The sequence below is a fragment of the Rattus rattus genome, chromosome 6 (genome assembly GCF_011064425.1).
Source record: "Rattus rattus isolate New Zealand chromosome 6, Rrattus_CSIRO_v1, whole genome shotgun sequence".
NCBI lineage: Eukaryota > Metazoa > Chordata > Mammalia > Rodentia > Muridae > Rattus > Rattus rattus.
Genome location: NC_046159.1, coordinates 102,876,877 through 102,897,522, shown reverse-complemented (window position 1 = coordinate 102,897,522; position 20,646 = coordinate 102,876,877). Strand labels below are relative to the sequence as shown.

Sequence of the window (20,646 nt, the reverse complement as noted above, 5' to 3'; positions counted from 1 at the left end):
TGTGGTTCCTCCAGAGGATTACGGTGTGGCCATGACAGAAGTAGAGGTCGGTGAAGGGCACTGGCCTTGGAAGGGATCATAGACTCCAGGCTCCTTGGCCCTTCATGTTTGGTGGAGACCTCTCATTCACTCTCACTCATTCGCTGCCGCTGTGGTCTGCATGAGGTACGGTAGTCAAGGTGAGCCCTTACTGAGTCCGTGACATGCTGTTTGAATAGACTCTAAAGCTGTGAGCTAAAGAAATTAAATTTTCTTTTCCTTATAAAGTTACCCTGCCTTGAGCATTTTGCTATAGCTAGAGTGAGTCATACAGCTATCCTCTAAGCCACTGGGTCAGGAAAGACTGGAATGGGTGCACTGCCACGCATGGTCCTATTGAAAGGAGACACTGAAAATCCTGCATTAGACTTGCTTTCCTGAGAAACGGACGTGGTTAGGAGAAGAGCTGCTACGTTATTCTAAATGAGGAAAATAAAAAGTTAGCACGGGCCAGATGTGATGATGAAGCTTCACTGTCAGTTTGACTGGGTTCAGAATCACCTAAGAGATACACAGCGTCTGCATGTGTCTGTGAAGATGTGATTCTAGACAGGGCTGAGAGAGTAAGACCTACCCTGACCTGGATGGCACCACCAAACAGGCTAGGAACAAGTTTCAATAGAAGGTGAAAAAGGAGAAAACCAGATGACCACTGGAACTCTCCTTCTTGTTTCCAATCTGCCCAGAGGTGAGCAAAAAGCCTCACACCCCTCAGGCCACATCTTGACAGATGTTCTAAGGCACCAGGCCTTACCCACCACAGGAGACTACCCTTGTCTGAGACAAAGTAAGTACATCCTCTGATAAGTCCTTTCCTGTGAGGCATTTGCCCAAAGCAGTGCGAAAAGTAACTAATAAAACTGACAAGATTAGTTTAAAAATTGCATGAGAAATATTTATCTTAAATGCCTCAACAGCGCACATAAATATTTTATGTGTGCTTAGAATTTATTTCTTTTATTATTGTGCTTATGTGCATGATGCATTTCTGGGCATATATGTGGAAGTTAGAGGTGATTTTGTGTAATCAATTCTCTCTTTCTACCTTCTACTGGGTTCCAAGGTCTGAACTCAAGTCATCAGGCATGCATGGCAGGGAGTGCCTGTAGCTGCCAGGGCATCTCACTGACCCACAAAAATGCTTTATAAGCAGATTTATAAACTTTAAACGTAATCTACCTATCAAAGAAACTTCTAGAAAAGTGCTGTATCTTGATTGGTTGGGAACGGATGCTTTCTCTTCTTTGTGCTGATTTATTTCTTTGCTCCAGACTGACCGTTGCTTAAGTATTGACTGTTCTGTGCAGATGAACCAACCAGCCTCCTGTAACAACTCTCTTTTCACTTCAGGATGTTAGGACAGACCAGGAAAACGCAACTGAATTGGTCTAACTGGTCTAACTGAACTCAAACTCTCTCATGAATGAAATGTCCTTTGTGGTTCATCACCATGTCAGTAATGTAACATACATACATACATACATACATACATACATACATACATACATACATACATACATAACCAGGCCCTCAAATACCAATTTTTATTGATAAGTTCTTGTTGTTATCAGGTACTAACTATTCCAGTGCTAGAGCAAAGGATGAAACGCATCTCTTTTGTTCTTGAATGTGGAATTTAAAAAACATCCTGAAGATTTCTTTCCTGGGTAGAGAATCCATTTATAAATAAATCTGTTGTCTGTGGAGATGATCAAAACAAACTCTCCCCTTCCGTTTACAGTCATAAGCCCTTTCCTGGTTATTTTATTACAACAATGTCTTAGGAGTTCAGATCTGAACTAAATTTACCATGCCTCTTGTCCGGCCACTTTATTTTTTTTTATAGAGAATGAATTTGGAGACACGCCAACAACCTCACTCTGAACCCGTGTAATGAATTCTGAAAATCCACTTATGTAAAAGGGTAATTTCCTTCACCTCCTTTATACCTTTAATAAAAATTATTTTCAGGAATTAAATGATTAATGTAAGTGCTAGATGTTAGGCTCCATTTGCAAACTGCTAGTCACACACACACACACACACACACACACACACACACACAGAGAGAGAGAGAGAGAGAGAGAGAGAGAGAGAGAGAGAGAGAGAGAGAGAGAGAGAGAGAGCTAAAATCCAGGTCCAATGTGTTTAGTATGATGCTGCTAGGAGCCAAGTTGTGCTCTCCACCCCCAGCTGATCTATACAGCCATCCTTAGCATCTCAGAATATGACTTGGAATATGCAAAGAATTGGTGTTTTGTGAGGAAATAAGTAAGAATAAGATTATTTTGGAAGAAGCAAGCACAACAGACCATTTTCTTTATTTGAAAAAAAAAAAAAAGGATCTGGTAGACACAGGTGTTAAACTCTATGAGAGCAATTGGAGAAGATGCCATCTCCAAGTATAGGAGACAGGGTTCAGAAGTCAGCCCTGGCCGCACCTTTGTCTAGCCTGCCAAACTACGAACAAACACAATTCCATGACTTCGCTGCTTGGTTTGTAGTGCTCTGTTAAAGAAGCCCAAGCAAATTTATATGGGTATCAGCTCAAACGCAGTGAGGGTCAACTTGTTTAGTTTAATCCTGCAATTAACAATGTGCGTGTGTGCGTGCGTGTGTGTGTGTGTGTGTGTGTGTGTGTGTGTGTGTGTGTGTGTTGACGAAGTAAAAAAATCACTTTCCCAAATTTCAAGATGTCCCCCAAACCCCTGTCCACTTGATACTCCACTGCTGCGACTATTCAGGTCCCAATTTCAACGTCTTCTGAAAGAAGACACATGCTGTACAGAGAAACTGAAGCCATGCCTTTGTGTTTGCTGAACTTTTTTTTAAGGTTTTTAAGGTTTGGCTTTCTTTTTACAGTACAAAAGAGTCAAATCCAGGCTTCTGTAAATGCTAGGTCTATATTCTCTCACTGAGTTACATCTCCCAGACTTAAATTATTTTTATTGTTTAAAGTGTGTATTTGTTAGGGCCAGCAACATGGCTCAGTGGGGGGTACGGGCACTTGCTGGGAAGCCTGACCACCTGGCTCTGTTCCTGGAACCTATGTTGTGAAAAGAAAAAAATAGTAATCAAGTCCCATAACGCCCTCTGACTCGTGTGACTGTACATATGCACAATAACTCTCAAAATAAATAATGCAAAATTTAACAAAACATTTTTACTACAAAATACATATAAAGTATTCTCATGCCTTTCCCCCTACCCAATAATACACTTAGAGTATGTATAATTCAGAAACCTTTTCTCTCTTATCCCAAAGATGATTTTGACAATGGCCCCATATGCCCCATACACCCAAGCCAGCAAAACCAGCCCCAAATAGTCGCCTTACTCTTGAGGTGAACTCTTCCTATACAAAAAGTGCTGAGTCCTAAAATTGTTCATTCACCTACACAGATATGAATAATTCATCTGTAAATATAAATGCTAAAAGCAATGTGATATAATTTTTAAAATCCAGGGAATCCTTAATGCATTGGGCATTGTAAATGTACTGGATCCTGAACCCTACACTGTCCTCTGTAATAGGAGACCATAGAAGCCATCCCTCAGCGGCATGACCCTTCGTGGTGATCATGATGCTGACCCTCACTGCAGGAGGACGTACACATTACTCTTCCTGGTAATCTGATGCTGACCCTTACTATAGGCAGAAGCCTGGGTATCTTTGTACATCTTTTCTTATAGCAACACTTGTAACTTCGAAGAATCAAAGCATCTAAAATGTGTAAAACTGAACTCTTAATAATCCACATCTACCTTTTGCTTTAAAAGTGTATATGGTACAATCTGATTAAACCACATAACTCACACACATTCACACACTGCAAATGACCAGACTTTATAGTGATGATGAGTTCACCTTAAGTACTATAGAGAGTTGGCCTCAGAGCAGACAGGCTGGTGTTTCAATCCTTACTTGATTGACTTACAGAGTGTTAGAAAGCAGGCTTCCTACCACTCTTCTCAGTCTCCTCATCTATGATAGAGGCATAAGAGTAAGTGCTACCCAATGCAATGATTAAGGTGCTAAGCTGGTCACTGTATAAGATGCCTGGTAAGTACGGATCACCTCTCTGACCAAGTGTAAGCATTCGCGTGGGTTCTTGCAGGCAGCGTGGTCTGGCCTTGACTAAGTGTTCCAAGGCAGTACAGTGCCTAGCCTTCTGCTCAATACCCAGAACCAAAGGCGACCTACAATTCTACAACCAAACTTGTGGATGTTTCCTCTTGAGGCAAATTTTAATGAGATTTAAAGTCATGCCTTGGGTTTACCATGACAGAACTTCAGGGCTGACAAGAATCCCAAGAATTGACTGTATTTTAAAAACTGTCTTAAAAACAAAATGTAAAAGGATTACGAATCCATGGCTCCGCAGTGTATGGACAAAGGCAGGGTCATCAAGATATTTACATTAGAAGCCTGGAGTATTGGTCAGCAGGGAGAGCTGTGCTCTGTTTACCTATGCGTCCCTGCCCTTCTGTCATGACACCCCCTGGATAGGAATGAAGTTGAGACAGAGAAGGAGCTCGAGAGGAAACCTGCATGGCATAAGGAAGCCTGTTATTTGGATTTGCAGCCTGACATTGGTTTGGAGACAGCCTGGGACAGAGCCAGAGTAATTCTGATGTGCTCTGCCCTAGTAATTTTCCGTTTAGCATATCTTCCGTATGGACAAGCAGGGAAGAGTGGCAGAGGGAGAGGAAAGGGAAGGGCGACTGTGGAAGGGCAGCCATGGGCCTACCGGGGTGAAGAACGAGAAGAGGTGGGCAGCAGAATGAGATGACTAGTCAGATAACACCCAACATGTCACAGTTCTGGGAGAGACAAGGGCAAGTGGGAACGGGCAAAGCCTGGCAGATACTTAGAGAACAAATAGCTTCATTTCCAAGAAAATGTGAAACTGACCCTGCCTCACTGTCTGACCTTGGGATCTGGTGCCTTCCAATTCTATAAACAGAGCACTGCTCACCTGTTCTTTCAAAAGAGAAACCTCTAGGCTCCTTTAACTTCTGTAGAAGTGATGTAGGCTCACTGAAATTATAAGAAAAAAAAAGTATATACAATCACACTGTTCAGAGGTAATTGCACAAGGATATAATAAAAGGAATAGTTAGTTGTAAATAAATGACCTAAATACGTTGGGGTACCTGGACCTTTCAATGTCCTCAAAACTGTGGTTTGTTTTGTTTTGTTTTTGAGCCAGAAAATATATTACAAATTTTTAAATCCATGAATCTGAATCTGGACATTTTCCTGCCAGATTCTAGAAGCTCGGCTGGCCTGCGAGAGTGCATTTCCATCAGGAGCTTGGTCTGTGGAAATCAAGCCACAGGTGAGGGACCATCCTTTGGCATTGGAGGCACAACCCGAAGATCACAGAGGCAGGCATGCAGACGCCGTCAGCAGTGTTCACGCTGCTCCCCGATACCGTTCTTGATGAAGTGGAGGAGTTTATGGAAAGACAGAAAGAAAGGAAGGAAGAGGTGTCCTGCAGCATGTGTGTCTTCCAACTCCACGTCTTCCTTTCTAACTACAGTGTCAGGGTCCCAAAAGCAAGAGAGGCAGATGTTGTATAGGACACAGGACAAGGCTAAGTCGGGGAAGTTCGGATGTGACCAGCTAGAGAAGACAATTACGGTACTTTCTAACGAGCAGCAGAGACTGGCTTCCTCCTCCACTCAGAGGTATGCAGACATTAAACCACAGACCAGCCACCAAGATTGAAGGTTCTCGGTTCTGCATCTGCACGTCTTTAGCCATGGAGCTCTTAAATTCAGCCCCAAATAAAATCTTAAAAATGGCACTGGGACAATGTTTCGGACTCTTTAACTTCTGCAAAGAAAATCAATTTACTTTTACCCTTTCCCAAGAAGCCTCCATTTATCCAAATCAATTTCGCAAAGCTGGGATCACATTCCGCCTGGGGTCAACTATGACAAGTTACCCTGTCCTTCCAATATGTTTACCTCCCCTCAGGCAGCAAACAAACCCACATAGGTTAGCGCCAGGCAGATCCTGTGTGTGTGTAAATTATACCTTTGGATGGCGCATCCTATTTAACATATGTCAGCGGCAGGTAGGACGCCCTGGTGTCTGCAGTGGTGCTCTGCTGCCTTGAGCTGTGGCATGTGCTGAGTAGGGAGTGAGGAAAGACATGGGATGAGGGACCTGACCAGCTCTAGGCCTGGCATGGTGGCCCGGTTATCTTACAGAAGGAAGCCTCTCCACCCTTTTTTCTCCCTAGCTAAAGCAGTAAAGCAGCCATAAGGGATCTCTGGAAGGTGAAAACTAGCAACAGACTGGTAGAGAGGGCCAGAATGCAGGTCATCGTCTCCCGGCTGGTGTGCTCCCTCACTGTCCCCTCCCACAGACCAATCTGGACTCCAGCAGCATCCAATGTAAAAGTGAATGCCAGGGGCAAGCAGGGAGAGAGGTGGGGGGAAAAAAGCCTGGACTCTGGCTCAAGTTCAGGAAAGAGACACTTCAGAATGCTGACTCACTGAGAAAACTCAATCTTTTTTCTCTTTTAATGCTTCTTCTCCCTCATCCACTCACACTTCAGATTTGGGCCATTTTGTGTGCTGCTAAACACCACGGCAAAGGCCCTGTGGCAGCTAAGATTACTGACATCGAGAATGAGATCTCCTTTCTATTCTCTGGAACTTGGATGCCCAGAGGGTTCGCTCAACCTTCTTTGTTTCTCTTTCTGTCACAGAAGGAAACATGATCATAGGGAAGTAACTGAAGCTTGAATTTTCCGGTTGAGGACTGAAGAGGAATGCCTTCCAAGAGGAAGTGGTTCAGAAAGCAGCTTCATAAAGGTTTCTGTGCTGTAAGCACATCTGCATCTGCATCTGCATCCCCTACATCTAAATCATCTACATCACCAGCATCTACATCAACATCATCTATCTCACCATCCCCTACATCTAAATCATCTATATCACCAGCATCTACATCTACTTGAATGCCCGAGGACAGACCCTGCCTAGGTCTGATACCAGAGACATAGTATAACCATACTGTCCAATGGAAGAGCACCAAGAAGGATTTGAAAACAAGGAAGCAATTGCAGCCACAACCCTGACTGAAGATAGAACTTGTGGCTTGAACCTCATGATGCCAATTGCCTACTAAGGGGAGTGGATAACTGAGTTCTTTAAGGAACTAAAACAAGAGTAAACAAAGTAAACAAAATGAGCTCAACAGGAAAGGAAGGGAGGAAGCAATGAAGGCCAAAGGCCAACTCTATTTCAAACAGAAAAACAACCAGGAAAGCCAATGTAACCAACAATTCGGGGGGCTGGGGATAAAATAACTCTGCCAAGACTGACAAAAACTTCAAAAGACACATTGAATTACAAATATCAGAAATAAAAGAGAACTATCCCTGCAGACTCCACAGAAGTAAAAGCGATAAGAAAAATCCACTTTGTCAATTCCATACACATTAATTGCCCACACAGAGGAGATGCACAGGTTCTCTGAAAATATCAAACAACTCTAAAAAGATTCACCAAGGTAAAGATAAATAACCTAGAGAGATAGAGAGATAAATAATCCTAGAGACTCTAAATAGTTTTATTTACCATTCAAGGGCTTATTCATTGTTTATACTTTCTGTGTGTAACTATTTGGCTGTATGCATGTATGCACACCATGCACTTGTCTTGAGCCCAGGGAGGTCAGAGGGTACTGTCGGGTCCTCTGGAATTACAGTCACAGGCAGTTGTGAAGCCAGGCCATCTGGAAGAGGATTATGTACTTCCAACTGTTGACTCTCTCCCTCCAGCTCCTGTGATCTACATGTAAAGGTTGAGAGGAAAAAAAAAACCTAATGCCCAAATGGTTTCACTCACTGGCAAAATTCTACCAAACAAATATCAGAGCCTTTCGCAAAAAAACAAACAAACAAAAAAAAAAAAAAAACAAAGAAAGAAAGAAAGAAACAAACAAACAAACAAACAAAACCCTTGATAGATAACACTTCAACAGAAGAAACTTACAACCGGGCTTGATTCAGAAGATTGGCTGTTTTCCAGAGGACCTGGGTTAGAGTCCTAGCATCCACATGGCTGCTCATAACCACCTGTCATTCCGATTTCAGGGGATTGGGCACCCCCTTCTGGCCTCAGCTGGCAACAGGAATGCATGTGGTATAGAGGCATGCATGTATGCAAACGCCCACACATAAATTAAACAAATAAAGGATCTCAAACAGTTAACCTAACAGTGAAAGCAGCACGGTTTCCTAAAACCAACAGCAAAGCAAGTGACCACTCTTTCAATATCATCCTGGAAGCCCCAGCCGACATACACTGAAGAAGAAATATACACGTGCAGATTGGAATAAAATAAGCCAAGCTGTTCCAATTGATAAACTGGAGGATGCTATCAAATTCAAACTAAAAAGACTTCTTAAGCTGGGCTACAGGCTCTAAGGTCAGTGCGTAAGAATCCACACTCCCACTGCAGAGATTAACAGCTTAAACTGATGGCTCCGTGGAACACCAGAAGCAACAGGACACGAGGAGGACTCCAAACGTCACCCATAGAAAGGCAAAATGGCAGAACCACTCTGAAAACAGTTTTCCATTTGCTCTCCTGCTAAGGAAACCAAATAGACTCCCCATGTGGAAAACCACCTCATTTCCAGGCATTTAACCTGAGGTAGTGGGAACTCTTATTTATACAAAATCGACTCCTTAATGGTTTGAGCCATGTCAATAACCACTTTTAACCGGCAACAAGCCAGGTGTCTTTTACTAGGGGAGTGGAAACGGGGACAGGGTGGAAGGCAGCTCAAAACCAAAAACAACAAATGACTGCTCCACATGACAACTCAGATAAATGTGAAAGGGGTTAGGCTCTGTCAAAAGTACCAGCTGAAACGGATACTGTTCGAATCCATCTTTGTGGAATTCCCAAAGGCACAAATCTATGGTGATCCGTAGATGTTGGGCAAGTAACTAACGATATCTGGATGGATTACAGGGTAGTATTGTAGAGGAAAGTTAGCGACATTGGTGATGTAATCCGTGTTCTGGTGATGGTGATGGTTATATGAATTTTACACTGGCTTTAAAAACTCACGGGACTGCACCGGAAGTAACAATGTTGCAGCATACTAATGTCAAGGATTGGTTAAAAACACAATCAATTGTGACAAATAGCCAGTAAGATGTTGCCAACACAGATACAATTCAAATCCACTTGGAGTCTTGTCATGCCGGATTATAATTACACTGTAGTCAACTCAATTAGGTCTAATGCTGGGGTCTTCATTTCCCAAGGGCAGGAACAACGTGGCTTTATGTTCTCAGTGTCTTTAATACCCCAGAGTATCTGGTGTCTGAATAAGCAGTGTTGAAAGCTGAAAACGATGAATCAAATGTAAACGGTAAACGGTTCCCATTATTTCACTTTCATGGGGGAAAAGCAAGAAGGAGATGTTACCCGAGGAAAAGTGGCTACTAACTAGCAAAAGAATTCTAGAAAGCCCCATGCTGAGGTTTCATGTGCTTTCCAGCTGATGCTCAATTGAAGGGACGGGATAAAGGATTTAACACCATTGCCCACAATAAGAAATGCAGCGTGTGCGTGCCCCTTCAATGACTACTTCCCTAAGAAGACACTTAATCACATAGAGGTCACTGATTTTAAGCTACATCTAGGGGATGCACACGTGAATATTCTTGGCTTAGGGTAGTCTTACTTAGTGAATGGAATTAAATGGTTTTGTTTAAAATCCATAAATTCAGATGCAGCCATAAAGGACCAAAATATTGTATAATACTAGTGGCTAGAGAGATGGCTCAGTGGCTAAGAACACCTACTGCTTTTGTAGAGGACAGGAGTTTGCTCCCAGCGCCCACACTGGGGTGGCTAAAAACCACCCGTAAATCTAGTCATCCTCTTCTGGATTTCACAGGCACCTGCACGCATGTGCACAACCCACCCCTCAACACATAACTTAAAAATAATAAAGATAAATCTTAAAAGTATTCCATAGCGCTGCCGTTTCGCATGTGGTTGGATTTTAGCGTTACATCATGATTCCCAACAATCTATGTCTCACCACCTTAGCGCCACATGTGTTCTTGCTTTCCTCAGAAAAAAGTCACCTGAAAACTAGAGAGAAGGATGCTTTCCGGGAAAGGGTCCTTCAGACCATTTCAAGGAGGTAGCATGGCTTTGGAAGAAGCAGAGAGCCCCCTCCAGTGATCCAAAGAGCATCTATTTAAAACAGATTCTGAGAGAAGAGGAAAACCAAAGATCTCGGTTCAGGGTGTCAGGTCTGGATGGTCAGTCCAGAGGGAGCAAAGCAAAGATAACTTCCACAGCGCGGGTAGAAAAGGCTACATCAGCACTGCTCATGATGTAAAGGCACCAAATGGACCTCTCCCCATCACCTCGCTCTATTTAAGATGAGTCTCCACCCAGCTTTGCTAACTTTTATTACTCAAATGCTTCCATCTTGTCCTCGGAGGTATGACCCCTCTGTGCTGTAAGAGTATGTTACAGATACGAAATATTTTCATATTAACCCTACGGTGCTAAAGTAGCCACACCTACCGCCTGCTACAGTCTCCGGAAATGAATACCTTGCTGCAGCACACCTACTCCTGGAAAACAAACCAACAGCCCCACCTAAGATTCGAGGCCACACTGCCAACACAAGCCTGCTAGGAAACGGAACTCAACCACTCTCATGCCCACGTCATGCTGACCTCGTTTCTTTGACCTCAGTCCGTGGAGCCACTAAAAGCTTGGTCAGGTGACTGACAGCCAGTCTCTGAAGTCAAGCTTACTGAGGGGCCTAAAGACTGGAGAATTTTTCCCTGTAAGCACCGGCAGATTGGAAATGAAATACCACTAACTTGTTGGGTTTTGATTGTTCAGCTTTAAGGCCCGAGCTACACGAAGGTACTGAGGGGTGGTGCTGCTCGCTAATCTGCAGCATAAAACACTGCATGGTGCTCAACCAGGGGAAAGAGAGAAACTCTGGTCAGCTAACATATATTTCTAATAAATGTGATCTGTAAGCTCAAAACGAGATTGGGCAACTAAACTTCAGGAAGAACTTTGTAACACCACTAGATTTCAGATTTTACACAGTTCCTCAGAGACACATATGTCCCTACTCATTAAGCCCGCCAACTAACTATGGCTTAGTTTCACAGTGCTGTCAAGGACTGTGAATAGGTCTAGAACACAAAGATTCATGGGGATGTATTGCTAATCCCTTTAAGTAGGCCATGTCTGGAGTGGGATATATACACACACAGCGGGTTCAGACAATGAAAACCAAATCAAACTTTAAAAAGTGTAACAGGCTCGTTAACAGTAAACTCCAGTGAGGTGGGACTGATTCTCAAAGCATGAATCGAGGAAGAAGTATTTGAATATGTGATCCCTCTGCTGGGTCTGGAGAAACACTCAGAATTGAGACAGATGGAAGCCCACAAGAGTTTAGAAGGCTGGCTGCCTAAATCTGAATCTCATTCTAGAACCTGTCAGTCTGTGACCTTGAACGTGTATACAGGAGAGAGCGCTATTCCAAATGCAGAGTATCATCTTGGGAATTACGTGGTAGATGCAAGGCGCCTCGCACGGCACTTGAAGCATAATAAATGTTAGGTGATATAATATGGAGCAAGGAAGGAAAGATGAATAAGTGTTTAGTGCCAAAAAATGCTAAAGAAAAATCCTAAAAATTCCCATTTCCATTTTATTTCATTTCACTAGAAAATTAAACCACCCTGGAGTCCATTGAGCATAAACCAGTAATCATGCATAATAATACATTTCTGCTAACTCAGTCAGAGCGCATGGTCAGTGATCGTTGTACAACAGCTGTGACTCTGGCACAAAAATGAGCTCCTCACCTGTCGGGGCCATAAGCACTTCCCCAACACTCTCTGTAATGGTATTGGTCTGACTGTCCTATAAGACTCTGGAAAACAATGGTGCTTAGCATAGACTGTTACACCAACCCACACTACCATGGGCCTTGAAGTATCTCATAAAAAGACGGAAGTGCAAACGCATAGTGGGTGGGGACATACAAAGCACAAAGAGAGCTACTGCCCTCCATTTCACATTTAAAAACGAAGGTGTACGAGCATCTATGATTAGGTGGCTCCCTTGTGTGAACAGCAGACCTGTGGAGGAAAAGTACGCCGTGGGCAGTCTACCCCTTGAGGAGAAGTTGGGGAACGAGGGTCAAAACGGAATGGCACTGTACTCACATGGTGAAGGAGCCGGGGGGAGCAGACACTCGCCGCAGGTCCGCAGCTTGCACCTGATGGATGCTAGAGGCGGCAGGGAATGAGCAGCGAAGACACAGTCAGCAGGACAGCGTGGACAAACAAGGAACAAGCCGGGGAGAAAAAGAGAGACACACAAAGTTTAAACAGAAATTAAAAGAGCGCATCACCAACAGCGATGAAAGAAAAATAAAAAGGGAATTGAGCCAGCCATAGAAATAATCCAGAGAAGCCGGTGATAGCAATGAAGCCAACAGGACACACGGAAGCGGCTAGTTTCAGGCAAGCCACATACTGGAGCGCAGGGCCAAAGCAGGAGGGTGGGCTGTGGGCGCAGAACACGTTGTCAATGGCGCCTTTGCTCCAAGACATTGAGGACGACTCAAGGGCAGGGGCACAGGCTTCCACATCAGACTGGAAAGTAGCACACTGACCTCTCCCGGAAGAGAGGAGCCCATTTCACCCTTGCACCTCATCTTTGAGGTCCCATCAAAGAGCTGTCTTGAAAAAGAGGCTTCCTTCAGCTGAACAGCAAAGGTTTTCTGAGGACCCCAGCAGTGGTTTTACAAAATTCAACTTCATCCCTCAGATGCCTTAACGTCACTTCTACTCCAGGTACAAATATGAGACCACAAGCATCTCCCCTTCATTCTTTTGTGATGAGGTCAGTCCACGAATTAGAAAGTAGGCACTGTGCAATTTAAAAAGCTGACCCCCAAACTCGCTCTCACCCTGTACCATCAGCCCCTTTTCTTTTCTCATTTAAACTTCTCTAAGTGCAGAGCAACAGTGCGCAGATTCTCTGCTGGGTACGTAATTCCCACGGAAGGTCACCCGTGTGTTTACACCAGTATCCTGTCCATGTTATCTTCCAAGGCTCTCTGTTAAAGCCAGTATTACTCCAGTAGCCCAGGATGATGGAACCCAGTTGCCGAATTCAAAGTTAGCTAACTAGCACTCTGGCCTTTATACAAAATGGCCGGCCGTCTTTCATAATTGCTAATGAAGTCAAGAGTACTAGCTGAAAACTTCCCTTACACCAGTTATTTTAAGCTTTTGATCACCTTCAATGGTTCTTCACAATAATAATAACATAATGAAATACATCTGGCTCTTTTTTTTTTTTTTTTGGCTAGGATATTAGTTTAAAAAAAAACCTAGACAAAAATCTCTATGACATTTTGTGTGCAAAATATTTATTGGACTCCAAAGTCTGTGTAGATTCATATGCTCTAATAAAATAAAGTATTCTCCCTTGCCAATATCAGTTAGTGAACACATTTTATTTTGTACATACTAATAAACTTGGGTTATTTTCTGGTAAATATGCTTCCTTTCACAATAAATGTGCACAGAAGGACATTGTGAAAGCCTACTACTTGGTAATTGCTCACAGAGACTCCTAATTATTCATGTAATCATGTCTGATTGGTTCAATATTTGTCCTACACTTGTATAAAACATCCTCGAAACATATTCTATATGACCTCTAAATTTGTGAGTTTTTAACGTAGCTGTTATTCAGTTAATAGTTTCCAAGAAACGTGGCAGAAATAGAAGTATAATGAAGTGCACTTGTGAGTCACCAATTCAGTATGTGACCATGTTTCAGAGACGATGCCAGGTACAGGGCATCCTGAGGGGAAAAGCCCAGGGCCTCCTGACAGAGCAGAGCAGAGAGACAAGCAAACAGATGAGGGATGCTCTGTGGCAGATGATGTGATGGAAACGGCACCAAGAGGTCTGATAACTGCTAGAATCAGCCAGAGGACGGCACTGGGTGGAAGTGATACCTGAATTGGGCTGCTGTGAGCCAGGCTGGTAGATGAAAGGAGAGAAGGGGACCCCTGTGAGAAGAAAATCCAGGGGCAAAGGAAGGATGGTGATGGAGAAAGGCTGTGGCTTCCCTGGAAAAAAAGGAGGTCAGGATGAAGACGGAAGATACCAAAACCATCCGTGAAGATAAGGAACAAAGGCGTTCCATTTGGGAGGTTCTAATTGGTATAGTAAAAAAAAATCATCTTTCTAAAGAGGGGCAGTCAGGCAAACCTGGAAATGCATCAGCTGTGAGCGCACATTAGCACGTTCCCCATGAACAGGAGAGGTGGGGTGCAGGAAGATCTGAGTGATGAACTAAAGACGGTCTCAAGGAAGGTGCCCACTAGCCAGTGAGGTGTGGAAAAGCCGAGGTGAGTGTGGTGGCTTTGGGGACAGAGGTGTGATGAATGTGCATGTGGGTGAGAGACAGACGTGATGGATGAGAAGGAACTACAAAGGCAGCAGAGCTACGGTCCGGTTCTTAGTGTGTAATCTGAGCTTGCCACAAAACCTCGTTAAGGAAAAACTGTCACTTACAGCGCTTGAGGATTAGTCTTTCGTTTTGGGAAAGAGCTAGGGCTGAAGTCACAGACCCGAGATTCAACATCTCAAAGAAAGAGTAGATGTGTGAGACCCGCCAGCATTCAGGGGGAAAGAAGGAGTCAGTTGGGGAACCGCAGCATTAAAAGGGCAAGTCCTCCCAGGTACCATGGATGAAAGGAGGCCAGTTCCTTAGATGAACCAAGCAGCTGCTATTCCTATGTTGAGAACACAAACACACACATGCACACATAAACAGACATAGTTGCATATGCACACACATGTATGTGTGTGTGTATATATATATATATATACACATATACATACATATGACACACACAAAGGCCTGTGCCTTTGATATAAAAATTTTATGACACAGGAAAGTAGTTGCCTTCCCCTTCTAGCAAGAAAAAAAAATACAGGCAAATTAAGCAAAAGAAACAGTTTTAGTTTATTAAATAAATGGAGAAAGGAAGGAAGACGAAGAAAGCAAGGAAGAGAAGAAAATGGGAGGTGAGGAGGGAGGCAGATAAAGGTAGCTTGACTTTCAATATCTCTTCCATCACTCAACGATGGACAAGTCTGAGAGCCTCAAAGGAACAGAAAAAGTCTTAAAATCAAGGTTGACTTGAAACTTGAAACTCTATTTGGAAATACAGAGGAAGAAGTTAGATCTGGGGGTGCAGGGGAGATGTTTTATGGTGATGTAGATATAATCTAACTATAGAAATGAAAAAAAGATTAAGGAGAAAGTCAGGGTGAGTGAGCAAGTTTGACATAGGAACCAGGTTTCTTCCTTTTTCTTCGAAAATGCAGTATAAATACCGATTTCTTTTAAATATAGTGTTGAATAATAATTTTATATATTTTTAAAATTTTGATTGTTTTATGAAAAAAATGAATAGTGTGCCCTGACTCCCATTGGATATGAGCTTCTGTGTCACATGAGGCTGATGTGTTGGGAACACTTCCCTGGGTAGAGAGTGTCAGGATTTTTTTAGATGAGGCTGCTCTTGGACATCTGTACAAGTGAATGCAAGAAGAGTATCATATGCCACACAAGCCATGAGGACAAAACAAGACACTACGTGCACTTACTTTGCTTGTAAAGGAAGCCAAATGAACCCTCGTCAACAGGATTACATAGAGAAGACAAATTCTTTCTTGACAGAGCATAAACGTTGTTTGGAACTGAACACTTGAAGAGGTTTATTTCTAGAAAGGTCATGAGGGCATATTCTTCCCTTGAGGGCTACTAAACTCATTGGGCTTTGTCTTTCCCACCAATGATCTACAAGTGACGTAGGAACCTTGGCTACCGTACTAATTCAGAGGTGGCCTTCTATTCACTGGGTCTTAGTGCCAAACCAGTGTGTCATGATTTGACTAACATATCTAGAAGAAACGTAAAGAACCACGTACAACCGTTGACCTCTCATCTCTTTTAACTTATAAACTCAAGTTATGTCTTCAACCTAGAAGAAGGAGAAGGCAGCGAGGACAGAAAGCATCAGCAAATGAGCCAAGAGTTTCGCCAGCTGCAAAATGTAAATGGAGCAAGAACTGTCACCTCAGAGTGAATGGAGTAAACCTGAGGAAGCAACCAGGCCAGTGTTCCAGGAAGTCCAGACTCCAGGAACACAGGAAGCGGACTTCTCACGCCAGCCTCAAACTTAGAAGCGGGCGGATGGCAAAGCTGAAGTGCCTGGAGTGTGCTGTCTGGTGCTCTTCCTGCGCATATGCTGGCACGGAGGGAGGTGACAGGAGCTATGGCACCTGCGTCATCGGTTATTCTGGGAATTTGTGCAGATTCTCTCCTTGACTTCATGAACACATGGTAAAGCATGCCCCTTCCTTGCAGGCACTGCCGGGAAGCCAGCCATTCAGTACAATCGGTAACCATGCACAACAGAAAGCAAACAGGAGGTGCACCTTTGAGGCCCCTCACTGTGACAGAGGATGACCCGAGACTCTGAAGTGACCTCAGGCATAGATGCATGATATCTAGAAGACACTCAAAAAAGTGACTCAAATCCTCTTCTCTCTCCAGCTACTTCTTCAAACCCGAGCAAACATTAAGAAAACAACTAGAAAATGAGTATATATCCTGTATTACCTAATCTTTATTGCCTTACCTTGAATCGGTTTATTAAAACACCTAAATAAAAGAGAAAGGGCGTAGAAAGGAAGGGATGCCGGGTGTTTAAAAGTAGACACAGTAAGTTGAGTTCAGTATGGATAGTAGATGCTGCCTTAGAAGGCAAAACTGAGTTGATGCATCAGAGGACATGGGACCCCAAATTGGAAAGGTGGGGATTAAGACTACTCACCGACAGGCAGGAAAAAAACTGTCTCTATAAACCAAACTAAATATTAAAACTAGTTCATCTAAACACAGTATACCCCCAAATGATTGGCAAAGTAGAGCCATCTATTCTACATATAGCAAAATGTACCAAAAAGAACGTCAAATAGGATAACTAAAGCGAGATTGTATATGTTCCCATGAGAGTGATCTAGGGCCCGTGGTTCCTTCTTGGTGTTTTTTCTCTCCTTTCTAACACAGTGAGGTCCCCAGAGCATGCACATGCTCTGCTATCTGCTTCCCAGTGTCTCCATGTCACCCAGGAAGGCAAGCACAGACTCACTCATTGAGCAAAGGCATTGAGGTTCTCCGCTTGCTCTTCTGTACCATGTTGGCCTGATTCCTCAAGGAGATCCGAATCATAGCAGGCGCCAACCTACATGGCTCCCCGTCCACTTGCATGGGAATGGACTTGTACGTCAGAAGCATCACTTCCCGACACTGGTGCAGCCTTTCTCCGTGGCCCCCGACTTGCAGGGCAGCCTGTCCAAGGAAGGGGAAGAGGAGCCAAGAGTCAACGCCTGACATTTCCAGAAGCTACATCCAGATCTACTGCAGATAAGCAACAGCCTTTGATAGCATCAGTAACACTCATTAGCCAACAAGAACTTGAAGATACCATAGCTACAAATAAATTCAATATGAAAAGCTTCTGAGGAAGTGCATCATGTATTCCCAGAGATAGCCTCTGTCCATTTTACATAGTATGAATGTAGATATAGCTGTGCCAGGAAAAAGATGAATACATATTTATGCATCTTTCATGTTGGGCTTGCATGCATGTGGAAGTCAGGGGACAGCTTTTAGGAACGGGTGTTCTCCTTCCATCATGTAGGTCTCATTGGTAGAATTTTCAGGCTTGACAGCAAATTGAGCCATTTTGACAGCCCTCATGCAAGATTAATTAACACAAACGGGTTGTGTGTGTGGTGTGTGTATGTTATGTGTTGTGTGTATAGTGTGTGTGTTGTGTGTGTTGTGTGTATAGTGTGTGTGTGTTGTATGTGTATTGTTGTGTGTTATGTGTTTTATGTGTATTATCTATTCTCAATAAGTAATTAATGTCAGCATAATAAAAATTAATAAAGAGGACAAAGCATACACTTTACCAATCTTTAAATTGAACTCACTAATGCTTAAGTGTACAGTCTATCCTTAGTCGATTTTAATACTTGATGACAGTTTTCTTTCTACCTAAAGTCTCTTCAGACTATTTCAAATTTGTTTCAGTAAATAACATGGTAAAAATAAATTTTAAAAAGTAAGTTATTAAATTTAAGACATCCTGACAACTTGAAAATCTCACATCTAATGCTATTATGCTTATAAAATCAATTCTGTAACTAACTTAGAAAAACAAAGCCCCAAATATATCTAGAATAACATGAAAGAAAAAACTAATGGTTATTTTACTATCCTTACTATCAAAATACTTTTTTAAAAAGTGTCATTAAATCCGTGGTGTCTGCATACCAACAGGGATGACGAATGGAAATATATGGAGAAAACTACATTCATTTTCTGGGGGTATGACCATGGACTTGACAATATAATTCATTGAGTAAGTAATGGATAATTTAGTCAAGGGTGTTAGGAGTAGCTATCAGGACATGTAGAAAAATAAACTCAATATAATATTCCATATCATACACAAAGAAGAAATATATATATATACATTAATCTGAAAGAGAAAGCAAAATAGTTATCCTATCTTCTACAGTTTGGTATGTTGCTGTTGTTGGTGATGATATTTTTGTTTCTTTTTATCAAAAGGAAATGTTGCTTTGCAACTAATCTGATCTTGAACCCTCCCCAATGCTCCGGCTTCAGACTCTTTAGTATTGGTTACTCTAGCACACTTTAGATTAGTACTCTTCAGGGCAGACCTGCACTACCACACTGAGTACTACAGTTTCGCTCTTGAATGTCCTCTGAAGTCACATGTGCTGAATGTTTGGTCTCCAGTCCATGGCTTTATTGGGCGATGGGAGATCCTTTAAGAGGTGGAGCCTTGGGTCACTGGTGTCACATCTTTGAGGGGTATCAGGACCCTGGCCCTCCTGCTATTAATGCTTTTTCAGAATACTGTCTCCTGCTTCACAACTCTCATGACAAAGCTAATCAAAAGCCTCCTCAGATTGCCATGTCTCTCTCCAAAGTTGTATCTCTTATCATGTCTTGGGTCCCTTAGGACTAATACTACCATCTACATCCACTCTCACTCTAGCACCAGAGGTCGCAGGGACTTTGATGACTGATGAATCTACAGTGTCTGCCTTTCAGTTCCTCTGACATCCTCTCGTTAGCCTTCTGCACTTCAACAGCCTCAGTGAAACTAGCTCATATGGGTTCCTCCCTCCGAGATGCACAATGCTAGTCAAAAAGAAGAAAATTCCACCTAGATGATTCGTGACACCATGACTGGTTAGTTCACAATGTCCCACACAAGGCTTTGCAATCATTCCCTTTCCATAGAGCAATATCATTAAGTTTTATTGCCTTTCCCCCAGGTCATCAAGAATTAAACTCTGAACGCCAGTGTGCTACAAAGTCCCATGGGATGCTGTTAGTGAGTCTAACAATCTTAGCAGTGACACTTCCCCAGTGAGCTGTCCACATAATTAACTACTTAGAGAGAAACTAATCCAACTTGCATTTCCTCAAATGTGGATGATTTGGGTTTACTTCTATGATCTTTTTCTGGACTAGCATTTTACGATTCTAGATTGTGTCTATAACTCAACAATATCATGTTCTTAAATACCACCTCATCCCATCTAGAACCATCGCTCGTTATTTCTCTGTATCTGACATAGAAGTAATGTTCAGTCAGTCATTGCCAAAATAAAGTGGGATAATTTAAGAAAGGAAGGGAGTTTGCCTGAAAACCCTCTTCTTAGTTATTGCATAAGAGATCTAAAATTCACGAAAAAATTCTACCTATAGTGTATTTACAAATTCCCCCTTAATGACAACATAAAGACTGAAAAGTCTAAGAGCACTTGTATGTATATGCTGTGTGTATCTCTTTTTAACAGACACAGAGTCTAACCAGGACTAACATAACATCATGACAAAAAAAACAAAAACAAAAATGGAAAAAGAAGAAGTAAAAATGCCTGATAGAATTTCACCTTTAGAAAGACTTGAGGTTCTATGGCACAATTTCGAGAAAAATCGCTACGCTTTAAAACTACTTAAAGAAATCATCATAATTTTAAAATCTGTGATATCCTGAAAGTTAAAAGAGTGACAGAATCAACAATCTATCCTGAGAAATGGGATAAGACATATTTGTATAAATCTGGGAAGAAACACATTCCTACTGATATTTTTAACTCTCAATTTGTTAGTATTCGTCATTTATATTAGACACACTTTATATCTTGTAAAGGAAGAATAAAAAAGGTCGTGTTAAAACAATTCGTACTACCTAACAATAAGACATAATTTAGATTACATTCAACAAATCACCTAACGAGTAGATAATCAATGGATCCTGACACACAAAGAAGAAACCATGGTCCATAAAGAAGGAAACACTAAAATGATCTCACAGTACAGCGTAGTAGCACACCGGATCCTGCAGAAAGACACAGGTCACT

The 20,646-nt window shown here is 42.4% G+C and overlaps 1 protein-coding gene across 8 annotated transcripts in view; it reads right to left on the bottom strand.

Annotated features, from left to right (window-relative positions):
• The window catches only part of Dgki (diacylglycerol kinase iota), a 441,511-nt gene that overhangs the window by 130,448 nt on the left and 290,417 nt on the right, over window positions 1-20,646 (bottom strand). For 5 of the 8 annotated variants that reach the window (XM_032906748.1, XM_032906749.1, XM_032906751.1 and 2 more), the window contains 2 exons: window positions 17,325-17,524; window positions 12,301-12,363 (listed from right to left, as the gene is read on the bottom strand). In XM_032906748.1, coding sequence (XP_032762639.1) covers window positions 12,301-12,363; window positions 17,325-17,524 — 263 coding nt within the window. The remainder of the gene's footprint in view (window positions 1-12,300; window positions 12,364-17,324; window positions 17,525-20,646) is intronic. The other 3 variants (XM_032906753.1, XM_032906750.1, XM_032906755.1) reach the window with 1 other exon arrangement.